The 23282-nt window shown below is 47.5% G+C and overlaps 1 protein-coding gene across 7 annotated transcripts in view; it reads right to left on the bottom strand.

The window, feature by feature from the left end:
* Positions 1 to 23282, bottom strand: part of cpeb3 (cytoplasmic polyadenylation element binding protein 3) — a 46846-nt gene that overhangs the window by 13736 nt on the left and 9828 nt on the right. For 5 of the 7 annotated variants that reach the window (XM_076050067.1, XM_076050065.1, XM_076050070.1 and 2 more), the window contains exons 4-7: positions 11975 to 12031; positions 7878 to 7901; positions 6264 to 6431; positions 4897 to 4986 (exon numbers count right to left, since the gene is read on the bottom strand). In XM_076050067.1, the coding sequence (XP_075906182.1) occupies positions 4897 to 4986; positions 6264 to 6431; positions 7878 to 7901; positions 11975 to 12031 (339 nt within the window). The remainder of the gene's footprint in view (positions 1 to 4896; positions 4987 to 6263; positions 6432 to 7877; positions 7902 to 11974; positions 12032 to 23282) is intronic. The other 2 variants (XM_076050068.1, XM_076050066.1) reach the window with 1 other exon arrangement.

Consider the following 23282-nt stretch of genomic DNA (forward strand, 5'->3'; position numbering starts at 1 on the left):
GACTCATGGGCGCCCGGGAGCAGCGGTTACCTCAACAGCAGCCAGATGACAATTTGTCAAATTGCAGCGAAAACAAAGCCATTAGCTCGCCAACTGTAATCGCTTTCACTGTCACGCAGCTAGTTAGAAATAGCGCCGCGCTAGGCTTTTAGTGCTGTAAGTGAGCAACATTAGCGGAGCTAATTGAGGGGGGTAAAAAAAAAAAAAAGAAAAGAGAAAACGCTCTTACTTTCCTGCCAAGGGTTAAATGGGAAGTGTGACTAGTTAACTTAGCTTAGCCTCCAGACCGAAAAGGAAAACAACATTAGTTGTCCACCACTAGTTATGATAATAGGTAACTGATAAGCACGTGTAAGCATTTTGTGCGTGTCACGCTTCTGGTGTTTCTGACATGCTAAGCTGCGCTTGTTAGCGCTAGGCTAATACTATAAGTTGCTTTTTTTCATAGTTTGACTGGCCATGCGACTTATACTGATATATAAATATAAATTATACGATATAGATATAATAGAAATATAATATAGATAAACATCCGTCTACCTCCGCAGTTGACGGGAGTTGTTCAGAAGTGACACAGAAGATGGAGAATTCAATGGATTCCGTGATTTGGAATGAGATCAATGTTGCTGTTAAATGTGTGTGTGTGTGTGTGTGTGTGTGTGTGTGTGTGTGTGTGTGTGTGTGTGTGTGTGTGTGTGTGTGTGTGTGGGCGTGTGTTAGCTCGTTAATGATATGTTCCGTGTTCGTTAAGTGCCATGTTTTGTTCGGGGCTGTTCAAACCGCGAGTCAGTGTGGATTCTGGTTCACGTGAGCCCCTGGCCAGCGCCACAATGGGGCGTGTGCAAAAGCAGCGGTGGAATAAATGGTGGCGCCTGGTGCGATGCGTCAAAAAGACCATATTATCCAATGCATCATATGGTTAATTTCAAGAACCGCAACGCCTTTCCAGATTAAATTTCTGCTCTTGGTCTGAGATTTTGTAAAATACATTTCCCAAAAAATGTGACTTATATGTTGTTGTTTTTTTCTTCTTCATGACGCGTTTTTTGACTCATACTGCGGAGCAACTTGTTGTCCGAAAAATACGGTACTTGTTGTTACACTTCCCGAAAGGCAAAAGATGACAATGAGCCGGTCAAATGGCAGCGTTCAGAGCAAAGCAATTTCTGGAAAAAGGGGTCATCGTTTTTGTTCGCCTCGAGATTCCAGCCAAGATAATTGGCCTAAAAATGACGGAGCTGGCTCCCGCTGACACTTTGCATTATCCCAATAGCGCAGTGTAACAGATAGCGCAGGCGGGGGTGGGAGGGCTTGAGGGGCTGGCGAGCAGCGCGGCATGCAAACATCTTTCCGCTGCCACATCAAAGCACTGCGTCGCCGTCCCGTTCTCTCCATTACCTAATCAAGGGGGAGACGTGTTGACTTTGCAGAAATCCAATGCCCACCCCCCCACCCCCCTCTCAGTCCCCACCCCCCTCTCAGTCCCCACCCCCCTCTCAGTCCCCACCCCCCTCTCAGTCCCCACCCCCCTACCCCCCTCTCAGTCCCCACCCCCCTCTCAGTCCCCACCCCCCCTCAGTCCCCGCCCCCTCCACTGATCCACTCAATAAGAGAAAGTGGGAGCAGACACACGTCGCTTCTCCCTCGCAACTTGGCAATGTGGGTCCAAAAGTCTATTTTGCATACAGAAGCTGCAGTGAGGAGGAAGAGGAAGACGAAGACGACGACGAAGAAGAAGAAGAACACGTCTGCCCTGCTCCAATAGATGTGAAGGCAGTATTTAGAAAGCATACGGCTGGACGAGACCGGGCCTGATGCGAAACCTTTCCGAAGAACCGCTGTCGAGCAATTTCAAAAGTAGGACTGATGAAGGAAGACACACACACACACACACACACACACACACACACACACACACACACACACACACACACACACACACACACACACACACACACACACACACACACACACACATCTGCTCTGCCTAGCACGAGTGCAGGCCCAGGAGCACAGTAGAAAATCGGAGAGCGGTTTGCGATGGAGCAGAGGAGGGGTGAAATCAAGCATCACTAATCATTGCAATTTGAAGAAGTCACTCACTGAACATAATCTTTACGCCGGGGCAAAGAACAGAGTATCGCAAGTGAGCCGCCTCGTCTCGGCGCTGAACGCTAACTGAGCTTTGCCGCAGTTGCGTTTCCCGCTCCGACCGTTCGTCATGCCCCGCCCCCAACCTCAACCCCCTCCGTGACGGCAGTCACCGGCAGTGTGACGAGGACGACAGCATTTTTCGAAGTGACGCAATGAAAAGAGAGCGCCGTCGACGTCTTCCTCCTCCATCGGAGGCAGATGTGGCATCGTAACATTTAATATCTCACAGCCTGCGTCAGATTGAGTTTGTTTGTTTGATTTTTGTGCTATTTTGGGGTTGTGCTCGCGATAAGGATTACAAAAACATCTTTTTAACTTTGCTGCTAGCTCCGTTTAGGCCTTTTCTGACTCGAGCGAAACAGACAAAAACCCTCAAACACAACACAAAAACGTGGCGCCATAGCTCAGCTCAGCTAGCCGCCCGACCGCGCACGCACTCCCGACACTAAATCACAAACCTGCCAGCTTTGACGACAGACCTCCCCCACCCAAGCCCTTGTTTTCCACTTTTAGGCCAATGCTGTAGTGAAACAGGAGTGCAGCGTTGCAAAGGTCAAAAATGTCACACAGGTGGGAGTTTCAGCTGTGGAGCGGAGGTGGGTGGGGACTGTGGGCGAGTTAGGAAGTGCAGTCGGTTCCCGGTGTCCCGCTGGCAAATATTAGAAAACGTTTATTTCCATTATGACTTCTTTTCAGTGCGAGACATCAGTTTTCCACGCGGCCAACTTGCAATGTTTTCAGCTTCGGTCCTCGACCTTTCGCTTGACGAAGGTGTACGACGGAAACGTTGCATTAAAAAAAAACACTGCAAGTTGACCCTAACTCTAACCCTAACCCTTTTGTTCGTTTGGACTTAATTGTCACCTTCTGACGCACCGGCCGTGAAAATAGACGTGGGAGAAGTTTTGCCTTTTTTGATTTGAACACTTCGGATAATTAAAAAAAATATCTGAGATTGGGAAACTATGGCTGGGTTGTGAAAAGGCAAAGGCATTGATCTCTGTTCCTACTTCCTCAGCCCACTTGCTGCTAGAAACACTGAGTGACGTGGAGTTAAAGTTTTTTTTTTTCTTCAGTGGCCACTTGAGGTACTGCAGTAAAAGAAAAAACCCTGTGGCCCAAAAAGCATTTTTCCCATAGACTGCGTTATAAAAATAAACGCATGTAACGCATGTTGACAGGACCTCGTTCGTAATAAATCTTTCTATTGTTGATTTTTAAGTCATGGGACTTTTAATCTTTCTAAAAGATAACAAAGGCCTGAAAATTCCCAGAAAAGAATTTATTCCCAGCATGATGTCACAGCGCCATTTGTGCAGTCTGTTGGCTTGTTCTGACTGGCTGATGCGTCCTGGTGTGATACAGAATCATAATGAGAATAAAGCCAAAAACCTCTCTGTGTATGCGCTGGGTGAGTAACTCCATTGAGATGAATGGGCCGCCATTATAGACACTGGGGGGGCTGGTTACACCCCATCTGCCCAGACGACCGGTCACTTAATTGCAGTCAGTAAATAAGATAATGAAGCTTTTTGTGATTACTAAACAAATCTGAAATCAGGATGCATTGCTTGGGTAGTGAAAAGACAAAAGCATTTATCTCCGTTCCTACTGGAAACACAGAGCAATGAGCCGGATTTCACTTCCAGTCGACCTCCGCACGGTCATGTTGGGAGGGGTGTTGAACACGGGGCCGCAGTGGTTGTTAACCTCTCGGTGTCGGTCCGACATCTGCGTGTCCCGGTATTTAGACCCAGTCACGCACGGCAGGAGGACGCGCTCGCTCGTGCAGATGTGCATCTGCTTCGAAACCCCGGAGCTATTAGCGCTTACAAAAAATAAAAAATAAAAAAATAAACTCCCCTCCGTCGCCAGGCATCTGCCCAAGCTCCCTTACAAGATAATATGCACAAGTGTGACAGAAACAGGATATTTTAGCAGTTTTCAGGGCTGAGCGAGAGAGAAAGAGCTTTTCAAATTAAAAGGACGCGGCCTCTACCAGACCACCAGGTCCCAGCGTGTCTCCTCCCCCTACATGGCGGCGTCCTCTGGCTCCTGTAAGCTCATTCATTCCCCTAAAAGGATGCCGCATTTTTTTTCTCCCTGCCTCCTCCTCCTCCTCCATCCTGGCTTTGGATATTAGTGGACGGCCAAGCTGTTTAAAATAATCCTTGCGAGCAGAGCGGGGGAAAAAAATAGAGGGATGTTGAAAAATAAGCTTGGGGACGGTTGGTGGTGGTGGGGGGGGGCAGATTTTTGCAGGTCCTTCTGCTGGTCATCGCCATCTGCCTACACAATGTTGGTTATTTCCACAGTCTTTAATATCTTTCTGAATGTGACACTGACACACACGCACACACAGACACACACACCCAAACATCCATGATCTGGAGGGAGTGATGGTGAGGCGGGGCAAGAGGGTGGAGCTTCTTCTCTGACCGGAGTCTCACGCTCCTCAGCTGCATATTGACATTGAATGAAAAAAAACAAGAAAAAAAAACAAAACCTTTCTTTCGCAGGGTTCGGCTCCACCCTGAGAGGGTGACAGCATGGGGGTAACTCGGAGAACCAGGTTCTGTCCGTCCTCTCCCAGCGTGAAGCCGAGAACTGCGGGTAACGCGATTCTGCGCTAAGCTCCGCGATGGCCGAGCGCCCGAGGTGATGTTTGTTGGCGTAGGTTTGATGTCATCGGGGTGGGGGGGGGGTGAAACAAACACGCAAGCTCAGGGAACATTCTGTTACCTTTGGGTGGGAAGTAGGATTTGCTCTCAGCCTTGTGGGGCCAGTCCACAACCAGGTGCCCGTAGCGACGGAAGCTGTTGGTGATCTCATCTATGAAAATGGAAAAATAAGAGAACAGGGATTTAGTGTTTACTTTACGCAGTAATGATGATGACCGTTCTGTAAGAACCACGAGAAAAAAAATGCAACCTTTCCTTTGCTCTGACGTCGGTGAAAAGAGGAAGGCAGGTAGGGGCACATCTAGTCTGGACTTGGCTGACTGCTGCCGCTGCCGCTGCTGTGGAAACTCATTAATTTCTCAGCCAGCGAAGGGCACGTACTGCGCATCAAGCCTGCTGGACAACGTGGCCACGCAGCAGAGGAAATGTTCCACACGGACAACAGGCGGTGGAAACCATCACTAGTTCTAGTGACATTGAAGCGCAATCTCCGGATTTTTCTCGGGCACAGAAGTGAAGTCTTCATGTGTCTTTGGCTCTGCTGGTATTGTCAGCAACTGTTTCTTTTTGCAGCAGTAAACCTTGGTCTTTCTTTCTTTTACATCACAGACTCCATTACAATTTATCATCCAAACAATTATGTCAATCTCTAGAAAACAGAATATCAGCCAAATGTGTGGCTTGGCCACTGGGCCAATGGCCACAGTGTGAGCTCATGATTCACACAGCAGTAGCAATAAGTAAGTACCTGAAATGTCTACATGACTGTTGTTTTTTTTTTAATATATATATATATATTCCGATTGTAACTGTAGTAGTAACTGTTTGTATGTATGAAATGTTTTCAGTGTGACCTTGTAAGAGTCGGAATTATAGAACAGGAAATCTTCTCCAATGCTAATATTTATGATAAACCTGTACCCCAAGAACAGAATCCACTCAATCATCAAGTCAAAAAATATCTTGGTGTGGCCACAGCCAACAGTGGTCACCACGTAGCTCCACCCATGATTTAGCCCCATGTTTTCAGTCTTCCTGCTAAAATTGACAGTTTGGCCTTCCGCATGTTTGGACAGGCGGAATAGGCAAGGAGTCTCCAAGGTGGTTTCAGAAGGCCAAATCGACATCAGGTCGGGGTGCTGTCGCCACACCGGGAAAGATCACAAGCGCCGTTTGTGACGTCACAAGGGGGTGATTTCCACCACACGCTTTTTGAAAAATGAACCCCTTCCAATTCTGGGGAATTTTGTCAGAAATGGTGGCAATGCGAATTTTGCAAAACACGGGGCAGTTAAACTACATTAGCAATGCACTATGTACGTTCAAGGTGCCCTCAAGGCAAGGTGAAAGTATTTCCGAGTTGCTGCCAAACACAAAGCGAGTTCTGGGAGACATCAGCGCAAAATGAATAACAGGGGAGCAATTCACCTTCATCGATGTCTGGAGGGAGGCCTCCCACAAAGACCTTCCTGGAGTAGCGCTCCATCCTCTCCCCGTTCTGACAGCGGGTCGGAGAGTTCAGCCCCGGGGTCAAGGAGGGGTCACCGTGGCCGTCGTCAAGGAAGCCGTCCTCGAAGGGGAAAAGGCAGGAGCGACCTGAGGAGAGGACACCACAGAGGACAGAGGGAGAGGGAGACAGAGAGGGAGGGAGGGGAGATGATGAAAGAAACAAACGAGGGAAAGAGAAGGTTCAGAGATCGATTTAATCAAATCTGGATTACTCTGAGCATCCTGGCTCGTGCTACTCTCTTAACCCTCCCTGGAGATTTCTGGTGTGAGAGTGATTTAAAAAGAAAACCCATCTCATGAGGCCAAAAGCCCTTCAGACCCCCCGTGAGGATATTATGATTTCCAGGTTCCCAAAATGTGGAGGAAGGAATTTGTTTGGCAGTCAAATTAGCCTCCAGATAATAAAATATTTGCAGTCACATGGTTTTAACGACCTGCCATAAGGTCCTCCTTGGTGCTTCCTGGTTACTTCAGCAATTAATTCAGGTGGCAACGCCCTCAATGACAGCATGTAATGAGCCTGAAGGGATTGTTGATCAGTCAGTTTCAGGAGCGTGGTGAAAAAAACGCCTCGAGGAAGTTTTATCCGGCATTGTTTTCAGTCGGTCCAAAGACTCTTAGAGGAAGCGCTGCACTTTATTTTGATAAGGTTTGCACTCTCTGCAAGCTCATGTTCACATCACCACCTTGTGAGCTCATTTTTAAAAAATTTTTTTGGAAGCAGTCTCATTCAGGCAGTTTCGCTCAATTGACACCATGCCGCGACTGAGATGGACGACACCAGTGCAGTTTAATGGTGACCTTGCAGACGTCAAACACAGCGGCTTCCCTCCTCACCGCAAGAAAGACAGAATTAGGCCACAAGCGCGTCAAATCTGAGATGATCCGCGTGTGCGGTAGCGGCGATCTTCGCCGTTCGGGAGGGGCGGGGTGGAGTGATGAATCGCTTCTGAGTCAGCGCAGTGCTTCACAAAAACCCTGGAGGTTCACTCTGGAAGCGCTCCAACTGCGTAGAACATCGGAAAGCTTTTGTTTGGAGGCAGCAAAGTTCAAACTCTGTCGTTCTAAATGCGCACTTTCAGTTTCAGATCTGCTGTTGCGTTTTGTTTTTTTGCTCTCCCGGATCGGGATGCATTTTAGAAGAAAAAAAAAAACAACAACAGGTGCATTAGTTGCTGTTTGTAAACAACATTGGTCGAACACTGACTCAGAATAGATGCAAAAACAAAAAAAAAAATAATAATAAAAATAATAAAATAAATCAGCAGCAAGATTTCTTTTCCAAATCACTAGCAAAAACAGGATTGATAGAGACAGACCAACCCAACAATGATCATATGCACGACATGGGGGGGGGTGAGGGGCCAACAAAGAAACTGCGTCAAAATTAATATGGTTCCAATCACAGCACAGATGAGAAGCAAACAGCGGCGCCATGACAAGAAGCCCCTTTCCTTCCCGCAGCCTCGGAGAAAAGAGAAGAGATGACCTGGCATCGGCAAACACAACCCCAGAGAAAATGCCACACGTTACCTCTTCGGCGGCCATAGCTCCTCGCTGCACGTCAGCACAGCGGCGAGGGGTGAAAAGGGCGGAGGGAGGGGGAGACACAAGGAGAAACAGAGGGGTTGGATCAGGAGCGAGGGGGGAGAAAAGTGATACAGAGACATTGGGTTTTCGCGGAAATTAACAAAACAAAAAACAAGAAGGAAAAAAAAAACCCCAGGAACGTCTCTAAGGCCACTGACGTATCCAACCGTCAGGGGTCACCGAGGAAGCGACCCTGCGTCGTGGGTTGCATGGGCAACCAAACACACAAAAAAAAGGGGGGGGAGTGGGGGAGGATATGTAGCGACGTAACGGCGTTTGCAGATCGCAAATCTGGGCTTTCGCGATGCCGCCACTGTTGGCTCTAATCTTCTGTAAATATTCACAAATGAGGCCATAAAGCGCAGAGAGAGCACACAGGACTGGAGGTGGAGCGGGTTAGTCATTATCATGGCCGCGGTGAAATATTAAAAAAAAAAATAAAAAAAAAGGCCTTTCGTGGGGCTCCGGGGTGCTGGCAGGCTGGGGGCGAGTGGAAACTTCCCACAGGATGAGGAGAGGGCGTGGAGGGGGGGGGGGGGGGGACTGGTGATATGCCAGGGTGGGTTGAGGAGGCCAGGAGGAGGCCACAGTGTCAGGGCCAAACTGATCTCAGTCCAAGGCAAAAGTGCAGCTCCGCAAGGACGTCGATATGTAACAGTGATTCACATGTCGTCCTCGACTTTTTACCTCGGCTTTGTCATCCCTCTTTCTGCACGGACTGGGGGGAACAAACAAGCAAACAAACAAACAAAAAAAAAACCCGGCAAGGCAAGGACTTCTTCTTCCGGTCTTGCGCTTTACTCAAATATTTCTGCACTAAGTGGAAGGGCAGCTTCTTTTTTTTCTTTTTTTTTTTCTCTAGCGGCCGCGTTTAACGATCCCATTGTGCTGCAATTTTCAGAGCTTAATTTACGACGCTGGACTCCAGCGGAGCCGCCTGGCATGAATAATAATTATTTAGAAAACTCTGTAGGTCACCAGAAAACAGCATATTTACAGCTTGGTCTTTATAGGCTTCCCACAAAACGCTGGATTTTACAAGACCTCCCTACCGAGGCTGTTGTCATGATGTCATTTTCACATTATTGTGAGAAAATATCTGTGATTTTTTTTTTTTTTTTGCACAATTAAAGTCATTTAATCTCACCTCTTTCTCTCATCGATGGCTCCCTGTTATATTGCCACTCTTATTTTCCACATCTCACGGTTTTTGTTTCCTTACTTCCAGCAGCATTCCCACTGCATACAACTAACCAGTCAATCACACGGCTAAATTTCCATTTTCGGGCTAAGTGACAAACCTGTGCAAATCAAATACCTTCCACTTAGAAAGAGAGAGGAAAAAAAGAATTTGGGTTTTGGAAAAGCTGAGAGGAGTTTGATCTTCTTCCTCTTAAAAGTTTGCTCTTTTTTTTTTCACGTGACACGACGTATTTAGGTCATGTGATGACAGCTGAGCTTTGCTCGGCCTCCTCGCTCCAAGGCAAACAGCACAATACGGCGCATTCGGAAAGCTTTGGGAAAGATGTTTACAGAGAGTTCCAATTCATCTCCGGCCCATGCAAATATTATTGGTGCAAAGGTTTCAAGATGCAAAAAATCATTCAGCAGATACGATGCCACTGAGCAGGAGCGTTTGACCCTAAAGGATCACAAAGGTCAATAATAAATATAGAAAAATACAGCTTTAGATGTCTTTTGGAAATACCAGCGGGAGGAGGTGACGTCCAGTATTTAACAGCCTGCAAGAACAGCCTTATCACCTCAAAAAGCAATACAGGTCTTTCCATTGTGAGAGCCCCATTGTGATGCTGGTTTTTCACGGAAGAAACAAATTGCTTCTTGCAAGGTTTTCATTAAAAAGGAAAATCTTTCTGATCTAAAAAAAATAAATAAATAAAACCGCAGCGTTACCCTTTCGCCGTCTGGCCTCGCCAGAGACTAAAGTCACAGAGCAACCCGGGGAGAAAATGAAGTGTTGCGCTGGGAAACGGCCAGATGAGAGAGTACACAACCCCTGTGGAAGAGGAGAGGGGAGAGTGTGTGTGTGTGTGTGTGTGTGTGTGTGTGTGTGTGTGGGGGGGGGGGGGGGGGGGGGGGACTAAGCATGAGTTCAAACTGCGTGGCATCTGGGAGAGGGAGAGAGAGAGTGTGTGTGTGTGTGTCTGTGCGTGTGAAAGGGAAGTGGGTGATTCCTCTGGGCCCGATGAGTTTGATGTCTCCTGCTCAGCTCGGCTTCAAAGTACCCCTGCTCCCCCCCCACCCCCCACCCAACACTTCTGTTCAGCCATCAAGTGAGCAACGGCAGTAAATCAGGACGGAATGGGGGGGTGGGGGGGGCCTTTGCGCTTACCACTCTCCACTCTTTTCTTTCTTCTTCTCCCGCTTCAAGTGCCAATGCCAGCACGAGGGAAGGCGGAGGCGCTTCGAAGCTAATAGAACCAAACGAAGGGAGGTGAGGCGCTTTTTCAAGCTGAACCCGAGGCCGCCGCCGAGTCTCCGCACATCACAGGCCGCGCGGGGTGGGGGGGGAGGAGGCCCGTGTTCCGACAGATGCCAGGGAGCACGGTGCCGATCTGCGCTGTGTAAATCCCGTGACGCGACAGTTTAGCGTCAAACCCAGGACGTGTCCCCCCCCCCCCACTGAGTGCAGGGGTGATGAAAGAGATGGCGAAAGGAGAAGGCAGCGCTGGCGTGGCCAGGAAGTAGACGCCGCGGAGAAAACTCCCTCCCACTCACCCAATCAAACACTCTGGCACTTTTGTTAGATCCTACACCCTGCGGACTGACTGAGATCCTGTTTGCACTTGGTCACTGGTAACTGTTTTTGGGGATTGGATCATGAGAACGCATCTCGAAGCATCTGTTCGCACTTAGCATTAACATGCGTCCCGAGCGTGCCATTTGTGATCGCGTTACACCCCATAAATGTAATAAAGTTACTCTCCACAGTCTGTCTTCTTCGTGTCATATTATATCCACTTGGTTTGCGCTGCTTTCACTGTTGTATTATTACGGTAGAGTTTTTAATACAATCGTATTTCAGCTAGCGTGTGTTGTCAGGTTGCATGAAATCTGCCTGAGCCCTTCAGAATCAACACTGCAGGCTCCTGTGTGCTGTAAGTGACCCTGGAGATCCGGTGGCGGAAGGAGCAGAAGGTTAACTGCTGAGTCGTCTGCAATTTATAATTTAAATAACATGGCGAGTTGTCGGTCAATTGTTTTGCTGTTGTGTATCCTCAAAAACAAATGCAAATGATCTGTTTAACTTTAGTCTGAATTAATATTTTGTTTTGTTGCTTACTAGAAATGGCAACAACGCGCAGTTTATCTCACAAACTTGTTTAAGCTCACCTAGCTCCCTTTTGGTGGCATTAATAAGACTTTGTTGACTAATGTCTTAAAAGTGCCATTTATTTTTGAGCTCTAACAGTATTGACGGCATTATGCTGTTTATTCCTTTAGGTAGGACCAAGTACGACGTCGTGAAAGGCCTAGATGAGAAATGCACACCCCGTCACTGCTTCACTAGTTTGCTTGCGAGATGAGATTCCCTAAAGGGTCAGACCGTGGAAAATCAATGTTGCTGCTACCGCACAACAGCGTAAAGGCCTTATTTCAGTCTCTGGGTCCCCTCCTCCGTCAGGGCTGTTCATGTGCCCGCTGGTGGGACACCGGGGGGGGAGGGGGAATGGAGGGGGGTCTAGTCTTACATGTCCGGGGGTATTTTTGGAAGAGCTATTCACAGGTCATACGTGCGTCCCCCGGGTGTTACGAAGTTTGTCCTAGGCTTGTGGTGTCACCGCATCCAGACCTTTGCAAAAGGGTAGGCAGGTGCACCCAGTGCGTACCGACACGGGCCCCTGCAGTTATGGGATATGCGTTTATATCCCATAACGTTTATATACGTGAAGTTCCAAAATATTTAGGGGAAAAGAACAAAAAAAACAAAAATTCTAAGGCTAAACAAGTCCCGTTAATAAGGAAAGATGGCATGACGATGATGGGGACGATGGGTGCAACGATAATAGGCGACTTACTGTTCAATGGCATGATGTGGTCGGCTCCGGGATGATGAAAGTTAAGGCCCATGCGTCCTGTCAAGGGGAGACAAGATGAGAAGAGCAAGGTGCGTCAGGGAGAGTGCAACACACAGGGGTCGCTACAGCAGCCACGGGTGATGACAGCCGCGTTTTCAGTTCATCTTTTATTTGGATGCGAGCAATGGGATAAACATTCGGCATGATGAACTGTTGGGCGTGAAAAGCGTAAAAACACCGAGGGGGCGGCACAATGGACACAGAGGACGAGCACAGAGAACAAATGAGGCGAAGGCATTGCGTTGTTGTCATCATCTCGCGCACGCACGCACGCACGCACGCACGCACGCACACACACACACACACACACACACACACACACACACACACACACACACACACACACACACACACACACACACACACACACACACACACAGAGAGAGAGAGAGAGAGAGAGAGAGAGAGAGAGAGAGGCCAAAAGGGGAGGGGAAAAAAATTGTTATAGAAGTTAGCCTTTTAGAATTCCTACGACCTGTGAACGCAACTCAAAAAGCACGCTACAGGGCAATCCGCCCGTTACACACCGGTGCTAGATTTTTGTTTCACACACACACACACACACACACACACACACACACACACACACACACACACACACACACACACACACACACACACACACACACACACACACACACACACACACACACACACACGTAGGTAGGTAATTTAATGAGAAAATTATGAGAATTAAAAGCGGTGACATTACTGGAAAAATGTGTAATTCAATTACAGTTCCTTGTGGAATTATTCATGATTACAATTACAAGTTCTACAAAAAAGGCTGGGGGCAATGTTGAAAAAAGTTGTTTTTGTTGCTTTGTCTGGTTTTCTCATACACTGGCTTTGCTATTTGCCACAACATTTGTATACTATTTCTGATGCTTCTGATTGGTTTTCCTTTCGAGTTCGGAATTGCAGCACCCAATCACTCGCCTGCCGGTTGAATGTTAAGGCTGTTAAGGCTTTGAGTACTGCTGGAAACCTGAGACCTACTACTGTCAGGTCTTGAACATTGATTGAAAATTCAGAAAAGTAATCAAAATCTAATTTAACGTCATTAGTTACATTACTTAAATAAAGTTAAATAAAGCTATTGAAATTGTTGCACTTTTACACTTTCAATATAGTAACTTGTAATTGTAACCGATTGACATTTGCAAAGTAATCTTCCCGAGACTGAGAGCAGCTGTACAATGGCTGAACCAAAGCCACCTCAGTCCTCCGAGTACAAGTTCCAACAAAGAAAAACCATAAAAAAAACACCAAAAAGGGCAAGACAAAAAAAAAAAAAAAAGTAGGACAAAACACTGCCGACTCCATGCCACAAACAATCCCCACGTAGCCACAGGGGCACGTCACTTATCCCATGCCACCTAAATTAGAACCCACTGTCCAAATTACCTAAAGAGCTTCAGTTGTTATCTATATGCGTACAACTGGCAAGCAGTCCCGTGGGGGGGGGGGAGACAGAGGCGCAATCAAACCAGTCTCCCCCCGGGGATAAAACCAAAATGGCAAAATACCCTTTGAGATTTAATGACAGCTTCCCTTCGACTGTTATAACTCTGGCATTGGGGGGGGGGGGGGGGGGTGACAACTGCAATGTCTGGGCTGTCCTGCTGCTGCTGCTGGTGTGCAATTATCCATGAGCGGATGAATTATGCTGAAAAGCTGCCGTGGCGCAAACACGATAAACTAGCCAAGAAAGAGTCGCGAAGAACAACAGAAGAGGAAAAAAAGTCGAGCATCAAAGACATGGAGGTGGAAATGGTGAAGGGGGTTGGGGGGCTGGGGGGGTGGGGCTTCTCTGGGCTCACAAACAAGGGTGGAAGGGTTACACCTGGTTGAGAGAGGCAGAGTACTGCAGGAGGGTTGGTGGGGGTTGGGCAGGGCAAAGGGGGCGGCCACCCTGCGGCTCCACAGATGTGGATTTCCACACTGTTCTCAGCCAGGCTCAGTGCCAGCAACAGCTAAGTGGGGGTGGGTGGTGGTGAGAGGGGGGCGCTGGTGTGCGACAGGCCCACACATTCACGGGCATGTTTGCGTTGAACACGTGAGCGACGCGGCCCTCCTCGCGCTAACAATGGCTTTGTTCTCATCGGCCCCACCGTCGCTTGGCTAACGGGCAACCAAAAGCCGGAGACACTCGGCGTCGTGCAAGCCTGCCTTCTCTCTCTCTCTCTCTCTCTCACGCTCTCTCTCTCTCTCTCTCTCTCTCTCCGCTAGGGCTCGAACGACCCGATGCCGAAGCGCTGAATCATGTTTGCGAACGTGTGGGTGGTCTCAGCGTTCGTCATCAAACCAAATTACGGGGTTTTCGAGGCAATATTTGGTCGGCTTAAGTGTCCTTGGAGAGGAGGAAACCTTTTGTAGCTCCGGCGAAGACCACGCACTTTGACCTACAAACATCGCTTCAAGCTGAACAGAAAAAAAAAAGGGGGGGGGGACTGGTGGGGCGGTGAGGGGATCAATAAAGTGTTACAGGACACAGAAGGAATGCAACACGCTCTACCGAGTGTTCGGACCATTTCAGAGCGACGCTAACGGCCGTTCTGTCCACATCAGTCGTTTTGGGATGCAGAGGAGGACAGTTGCTCTCCTGAAGGCCTGAAATAGCTCTGGGCATGTGCCATCTGCTTCCCCCAGGAGTTGGAGCTGCCGGGCCAGAGGGGGCCCCTGAGTCCAAGCTTGTCCACTGACATTTCCTCATCAAGAGCCTGAGCTATTCTCAACCTCCTCCCTGTGATGCTTGTACAGCTTCGAGGCCGCCCACACCCTTCCAAACACCCCCCCACGATCATGACTTCGACAGTGACTTCCTTCCATCGGCTCCGTGTCCCTCTCACTGGAGAGTGACCCTCCCTAACACTGGAGCTTCATGTTGGCCGGAGGTCGGCTCCAAGCAGGCCTAAAGATTATCCCCAAGGAAGCTAAATGTTAGCGTTAAACTTCCCTGCAGGCCGATTATCGAGTGGAGTTTTTCAGTACACAGAAATATCTGGATCTTAACAGCAAAAAAACAAACAAACAAACAAACAAACAAAACAAAGCCTTTAATAGCTCCTCGAGATCAAGCTGTGAAGATTGAGAACCACTGAGCGAAAGGTTCAAGTGAAACTCCATACTGCAGGTACTCAGCAGCAGAGGCGGTAATAGGATTCACATTCTGTAACTTAACATAACTTGATTCAACTCCTTAACCCTAGTGAAAGTAAGAAACTACAGGTTCTGAAATGCCATTACGTAAAAAGAACAGAATAATCTGGACTGAACTGACCGCAGGGCTTGCGTGAGCAACTTGATCATTTTAACAGCCTTGCTACTCTCGTCACTATGACTTTTTCTATTTCAACTGGAGCACAACCAAACTGTCATCAGTAATCGTTATGACCAGTGAGCCATTACTGGATGTTCACACTTTTAATAACAATAACCAATGTAATTTTCTACATGTTTATTTTTCCTCTGTGGTGAACAAGATGAGGCACTCTAAAATAACCTCCCTGTGAAATATGATTTTTGACTTTTATGACTTTTATATTTAACTACACAACAGCATAGTTCAAATGGCTCCACTTCAAGCAACAATAACTGTAATAATAATAATAATGATAAGTCAATTACTTTTAACAGAATTTGCATTGTTTAAACACTTTAAAAACAAAACTAACAAGAATGTTCGCATGTTGGAGTAAAAGTTAAAAGTTGTTAAAAAAGAAATACTCAAGCAAAGTACAGATACCTGAAAAATCTACTTAAGCACATTAACAAAGTACTTTGTTACCTCCCACCTGTGCTAAGCGTAGGGAATTAGCACAAACCCTACCTTAAGCGCGTTCATGACTTCTACGCGCCTCGGCCTTCATCCGGCACTACAAAGGAAGCACTCAAACAGCAAGAGTTGAGCTCATTTAGTTGCACATGAGCGCGGTCACATTTGCGCAGAGTCTCTGGTGGCTGCAACAAAAGGTTTCAACTTAAAGACTAAGGGGCCGCATTTGGACGGTGGCTGCTAAAAAAAAACGTGAGCCGCTAAAAACGGAAAGGCCTTTTCCCCTCGTATCCTCGCCTTTGCACCACCAACAGCTGATAACGCTGGACTGTGCATAGCGGGCCGGCGACATGAGGAACAGGCCGGAACATAGACAGACCCCATGCTGCAGAGGCGACAACGGCGCAGCAACTGGCCAAAGGATTTCGATGGTGAGGCAATTTGCTGCGCGTTGGAAATTTCGACCCGACAATGAAATGCACAAGGTCGAAGTCGCCATGAGAGGGGCGCCCTGAGAACTTGAGGGCACCCCTCTCAGCACGTTTACGCTGCCAGTAAGAATGACTTGAATGCCTACTAGCCCACTGGCTGCATTAATCAGTTTTCAGGGCCCAAAGCGGCCACATTTTTGCTCAGTGCCCATATGTTCTTCCAGAAGTGAAACATTTTGCACCCACGGTTTACTGTTACGGACTGTTGGTCTACTTTTGAACCCCACAAATTACGCCTTCAGCTTCTTAGCTTCAGCCTTAACCCTTTCAATCGGCTAGATCAGGCACGGGCAAACTACGGCACGGGGCCATATGCGGCCCATTAAGCGTTTTGCTCTGGCCCAACTTCAACTGAACTATATTAATAAACCGTATTAATGTTTTAGTTTCCCTGAATTCTCGTGTTTTCTGCCATGATTATGATACCCTATAAGACTAACATCTCTAAGTTACTTTTAAATAGCAGTAACTGCTAATACTGCAAAAAAGCAGTTCTTCATTCATTTCATTTTCAGTGTTTAAAGAGTCATTTCAACAAAGAGGACTTCAAAGGGATACTTTGTTGTAACGCTTTTGTCCATTTTCAACATTAAAGCACATATTTTCTACATAACCCATGATATACTTTTTCCATCCATCTGATCCTGCTCCGGCCCCTTTGTCAAATTTTAGAACCCATTGTGGCCCACCAGTCAAAAAGTTTACCCATCCCTGAGCTAGATCCTTGTTTCCAATTGTTCAATTTGATCGACATAAACTCAAACCCAAACACCTCAGCATCAAGTTGGACTCCTACTAATTTCCAAAAACTCCCATTGATTTTTTTTTTTTTTTCTCCCTTAACCGGACACTGATTAACGTCTTTCAGAGTGATGCGACGGAAATGTGTCGCCTTTAAGAGAGCTACTGCAGCGATGAGTGTTTGTTACAGTGTTTTTTGCGTGTTTGTTTTGGACTTTAGAACTGCAGCTCAAGATAATCCAAATAACCGTTGATAAGGTGTTTACAGCAGGACCAAAGCTGCCTTAGCATGTAAATCCATAACATGCAACACAGTGAAGCAATGCTCAGGGCATATTTGGCAAATGTAAACCCCGCAATATTCCTTTCACCTGCTGTTACAAGATGCTCCATTAAAGTTCCAGTAATAATGCCATTATGATGTTTATCCTTTAATCACTGGGCTTTAAGCAGGCGGCAAGCAACGCAGAAAAGTTTCCACAAAGCATTTTCGTGGCTTGTGAAATTGACCCCAGCAGCGGATTTTATGGTCAAAACAAGCCAAGACTTGCCCCGGATCTTGGGCCTGACTTGTTCCGTCACGTTCACAAGGGTCATAAATCTGCCACCATAACATAACCTAGCGCCGAGCACGTGCAATTTATTAGAAGCAAGGTGCAAAAGAACCTTACGCTCAGTACACAAACATGAAGTCACTGCAGGCTGTGTTAAATGCAGAAGTGCAGGGCATCCCCAGTGATTTAGAGATTGCTTGACGTTTCCTTGAATGCGATGGACGATAGGTCCAGTTCAAAGGCAAAAAAAAGGCGTTTCGAAGCTTAAACCCTCTGGTTGGAGAAGTTAAACAGAAAGCTACAAACAAACGATATAAATGAGAAAGTAGTCGGAAGTTCACTGACTGAAAACACGTTTTCTCAACTTTAACAAGAACCCCGGTGGAAACCTTTACATGGCCAATTGAACTAAAAGCACAGACAAGACAGTGAGCCGCAGTGGGACACAGAGTAGATACAGGAGATTAGGGCCTGTAGTTAAAGCATCACATCACCTGACAATGAAGCCACTGGGGTTCTTGAATGTCTTGACAGAAGACGGCTAGTTAAGTTATATATAAGAATTTTTTTTTTTTTTTTTTAAAGTGGCGTTTGAAGTCCTTTATACACACTTCCTTTGATTTTGTTAGCTTCAGCCTCAATCATACCTAGATTAATTTTATTTTAAAAAAAAATTATTAGTGTTTAATATGTACAGAAATCCACATCTGGGTTTTTGCCAAGGTTTGCTGAACATTTAATCTGAAGTCAACCACTCCTCCCCGTCACCAGAGCACCTTTCTGAATCACGCTTGCTCATCTGACCCGTGCTGAACCTGCAAGTTTTATTTTCTCCTCCTGATAAAGACGCCCGGGGCAACCTTTAGCCGCCGTCTGACGATCCTGTCAACACGCATGGCAAAGTCAAACAGCGGCAGTGTTTACTCTCTTGACTACTGCCATCTTCTTTTTTTGGCAGAGAGAACATTGTGATCTGTGGGTAAAGGGCAACGCCCATGCACATCACTGACCAGACGGTTAGCGGAAAGCTGTCCATCTTTTAAAGGTTCGAACGGACAATCACACCATTGGTTCCAAGAAAGTAAACGCAGCTTATTTTCCATAGGAATTCTCCAGACAGAGCGTCGATGGAATCCTTTCTAACCATCAGAGACATTTCACTCATAGGAATGTGTGATGGTTTTGAATAATACTACCATCTCTTTGAGTGGAAAGGCATCAGAGTGTAATAAAGTTTTGAACTAGACGGGCCCGTTTGAATCAGTTTGCCCTGCTGGACTAAACATGGCATTAATATCCAGCTCTTGATTGGAAGGTCATTGGTTCAAATCCCTGGTGAAAGTGGCCACTGCTCATCCCCACCCTCATGGCACCACTGCGGGCCTGGCTTGAGCAAGGCAACCTCCAACCCTGACTGCTGCCTCTGGGTGCTGCACTGTGGCAGCCCAATGCTCCGAGTATGTACAGTTATGCTTAACTATGATTAAGATGGGCCAAAAGCGGAGAAAGGATTCCCCAAAGGGGGAATCAATAGAGTAACTTAACTCCAGAAGTGGGAGCACTGCTTCCTTGAACTAACACATACAAGAGAGAATGAAAATTATAGCAGACACCTGAGCAGGATCATGTGAGTCAAATCAGCTGAGGCAATGTGCGTGTGTGTGTGTGTGTGTGTGTGTGTGTGTGTGTGTGTGTGTGTGTGTGCGCGCGCAGAGGGGGAGGAGTGGGCCGTGGAACCCAACCCACAGCTTCCCTGAGGGCCGAGGAGACTTATTGAAACTTTTAAGGATCTCAAATGGTTGTTGACAGCGCTGAGGCCATGCGGGGGATCGCCGGCCCTGCTGCAGACACCACTGCGTCTGTCTAGAGCTTTCAGACGGAGGCCTATATGACAGCCCGAGAGAGGCACGAGTGCGTCTGTGTGTCTGTGCGTGTGTGTGTGTGTGTGTGTGTAAGGTGTGATTTCTTGGCATGGAATGTCACAGCTGATTTAAGTTTAGAAACGATCAGGATGTGTGCGAAACTCGGGGTTGAAAATATGGGCAGCAGCTGAGGTCGGGTCCGTTCAAGTCAACATATTTCTGGGCTGCAGGGAGACTATGGTGTTATATGTATGTTAGCGTCTATGTGTTCCTGTGTGTGTGTGTGTGTGTGTGTGTCTTTGTTTGTGTGGGTGGTGCCCACTCTCCACACGTGAGCTCAGCTGACCCAGTTCAGGAACCACATGTCGACCAGTGTGTGCACGTAGAAAAAAAAAAAGGGGGTGGGGGGGAGAGAGAGCTGTTTGCACAGACGTCTCCGAGTTAAGGAGCTCTAAAGAACATTTTGAGAGAAACTAACTTAAACGTAGCTCACTCCTGGAAACACACACACACACGACACATTTTCTCAAAAAGGAAAAATCCACCATCGCCATGCCCTTCACAGTGCTTCGCCCTGTTTTCTATTAAATATGCACACATGCAGGGTGCCACAGAGCACTGCGGAATTAAAAAAAAAAACTATTTCAGTCACAATGAGAAGTATGCCAGAAATGTCAGTGACAAGTTGGATGTAGGCGAGACTTGCTCAGCCGAGGATGACAAACCAGGCCCTACTAGGCTAATTAGTCTTAGCTGCTGCTGGCCCTCGGTTGGTGGCTCTCTTTCGCATGGAGGGGAGGGGGGGCCTGGAAATAAATTCCTCTTTTGTGCATCATCTAGTCCAAATACACAATATCTGGGACTCCTGTATCCAACAAAAACAACAAACCACTTGTTCTCAAATATCTCAAAAATGTGTACGTAAGCTTTAGTGCTCTTCTTGCATTGCTATTCAATTCATTGTCAGGTCAGGGTAGAGTTTCAAGTTGAATATTAGTGATTGGTTTTGCTAATTTACCAAAAAACCTCAAAAAAAGAACAGGATACCCTGTCAACCAAACATGACTACAAAAAAATCTGCGAGCAAGCCTTTCAAACCACTGCGCTGGGCGTTTGTTATCTTTTCTGCTGTAAAAAGGAAACGTCAAGACCAATTTCCGGCCACGACTCGTTTAGTGTTTGCGTTCTGCCGTGGCTGAGCTCACTGCACTGACAGCCTCCTAATCCATCCATCCATCTTCAACCGCTTCATCCGGAGTCAGGTCGCGGGGGCAGCAGCCTCAGCAGAGATGCCCAGACCTCCCTGGCCTCAGTCACCTCCTCCAGCTCATCCGGCAGGACCCCAAGGCGTTCCCAGGCCAGCCGGGAGACATAGTCCCTCCAGCGTGTCCTGGGTCTTCCTCGGGGTCTCCTCCCGGTGGGACGTGCCCGGAACACCATCCCAGGGAGGCGCTCAGGAGGCATCCGAAACAGATGCCCGAGCCACCTCAGCTGGGCCCTCTCGATGCGGAGGAGCAGCGGCTCTACTCCGAGCTCCTCCCGGGTGGCTGAGCTTCTCACCCTGTCCCTCAGGGTGCACTCAGCCACTCTGCAGAGGGAACTCATTTCGGCCGCTTGTATTCGCGATCTCGTTCTTTCGGTCACTACCCAAAGCTCGTGACCATAGGTGAGGGTGGGAACGTAGATCAACCGGTAAATCGAGAGCTTCGCCTTTCGGCTTAGCTCCTTCTTCACCACGACGGATTGGTACAGCGACCGCATCACTGCAGCCGCTGCACCGATCCGCCTGTCGATCTCGTGCTCCATCCTCCCCTCACTCGTGAACAAGACCCCGAGATACTTGAACTCCTCCACCTGAGGCAGGACTTCTCCACCGACACACGAGAATCATGGCCTCAGACTTGGAGGAGCTGATTCTCATCCCAGCCGCTTCAACACTCGGCTGCAAACCGCCCCAGCGCACACTGGAGCCTCCTAATCCCAAAAACAAAAAGCACTCAGACAGGCAGGATTCTGATACTCTGTCAGCCTGCCATCTTTCATTTGGAAACCAAGCCAATTGGAGAAAAAAAATGATGAGGGCCATGCCAAATAAAATGGCTTACACAAGAACGGCACATAAACCCCGTTTCCTACAGGAAATAAGCCGACACAAATGGCAAAGGCACTGTATTTATATAGGACCTCTGTTGCCTCTTCTGTCCACAGGTTCTATTGCCGTTTGCCAAGACTTCCAAACACTGGTTGAAGTGACTGTGAAGCTTGTTGATGATTCACTAAACTCTCTGCTATATCATCGTCATTATCAGACAGCAGACTGAGAGGGGGGCAAAATAAACTAATTTTACTTTGAAAAAAATGAACGGTAAAAATTCAGCACAGGGTCAAGTAGGAGGAGTATTTGCTAAAAAAATTGTTATAGAATGATACTTATAATAATAAATAAATAAAAAAACGCGACTGCCATGTTTCCATTACATAATCTGAGACAAATTAACAAGGCTAAGTAAACAGTAGTTGCATCATGGGACAGCGCTACCAGTGGAAGCAAATGTAAACAAAACAAGTGGAACAACTGAGGGAGGATCTCAGAAAATACTCTCAAGAACGGCTGTTAGGCGTTTTTGCGAAAGAGGCCAAAGAAAGCTTGGTCTCCTACTCTGTCGAGGCCGACCTGTGAATGCTAAGGGCCATTATCCTGGAAGACGCAAACAGCTCACATGAGCCGACTGTCGGGAAACCTGTTCCCATGAGAAATTGTGCGCCGTGGCACGAAAAAAAACAAAACGCCTGAAACGAGCATGCTAACTTTATTGGCAAATTAGAGGTCTTTGTCTCCATAAAATTTCGAATGCAGATTTCTTTTCAATGCGCATTAAAAAAGGTATTGTGGGGAAAAGTTTGGCGAAAAACTGATATTATCATTGCATGTTCTCCCTGTGTCTGCGTGGGTTCTCTCCGGGTTCTCCGGCTTCCTCCCACACTCCAAAAACATGCATGTGAGGTCAATTGAACATTCTAAATTGTCTGTAGGTGAGCATGTGAGTGTGAATGGTTGTTTGTGTCTATGTGGCCCTGCGATGAACTGGCAACTTGTCCAGGGTGTCACCCTGCCTTCACCCTAAGACAGCTGGGATAGGCTCCAGCAGACCCCCGTGACCCTGAATAGGAATAAGCGGGTATAGAAGATGAATGAATGAATGAATGATATTATGATGTCTTATGGGTAAAATGTGAGCAGGGTATCTACGTCAAGTGTCCTGAAAAGTGTCACGACGCCTGGAGTCACTTTGATTCAACTGCAGGTTAGTTACACAATATGGGGGGTGCTGTGTTGCTGGCAACGGGAGCTTCCTGCAGACCCCCCCCCCTCCCCCCCGCCCAAGTCGTGTGCCTGACCATGAAGCCAGCAAGGAAAGACGCAGGAATGTATGCCTGTGTGTATCGCACGCCAGTGCCTTCCCGAGTATCCTCTGACCGCGTTGTGCCTCCACAAACAATCGCGAGGAAAACCCTACAGGACATGACGACAACCTTTCCACCAAAGGCCGGGATGTCCACTGTTGCCCCTCTCGGCAACAGGATCGGGAAAACAGACCCCACGCGTGAGGAAGCCACGTGCTCTGCCTGTTTTAATAGCGCTTCTCCCCATCTGGGAGACTGGATCCAGAGTTTTCACAATGGACACGTGACCTGCGCTAAAAAAAAATACGGGCTTAAAAAGCTTGGCACACAGCGGATGGCCTTAAGAGGGGAGGAGCGGACAAATTTGGTAGCACGGCTCAACTACTTTAAAATTCATTCCAAGTTGATGGGTAATGC

This window comes from Nelusetta ayraudi, unplaced genomic scaffold (genome assembly GCF_046127955.1).
Source record: "Nelusetta ayraudi isolate G7.1 ecotype Tasmania unplaced genomic scaffold, CSIRO-AGI_Nayr_v1 ptg000122l, whole genome shotgun sequence".
Lineage (NCBI taxonomy): Eukaryota > Metazoa > Chordata > Actinopteri > Tetraodontiformes > Monacanthidae > Nelusetta > Nelusetta ayraudi.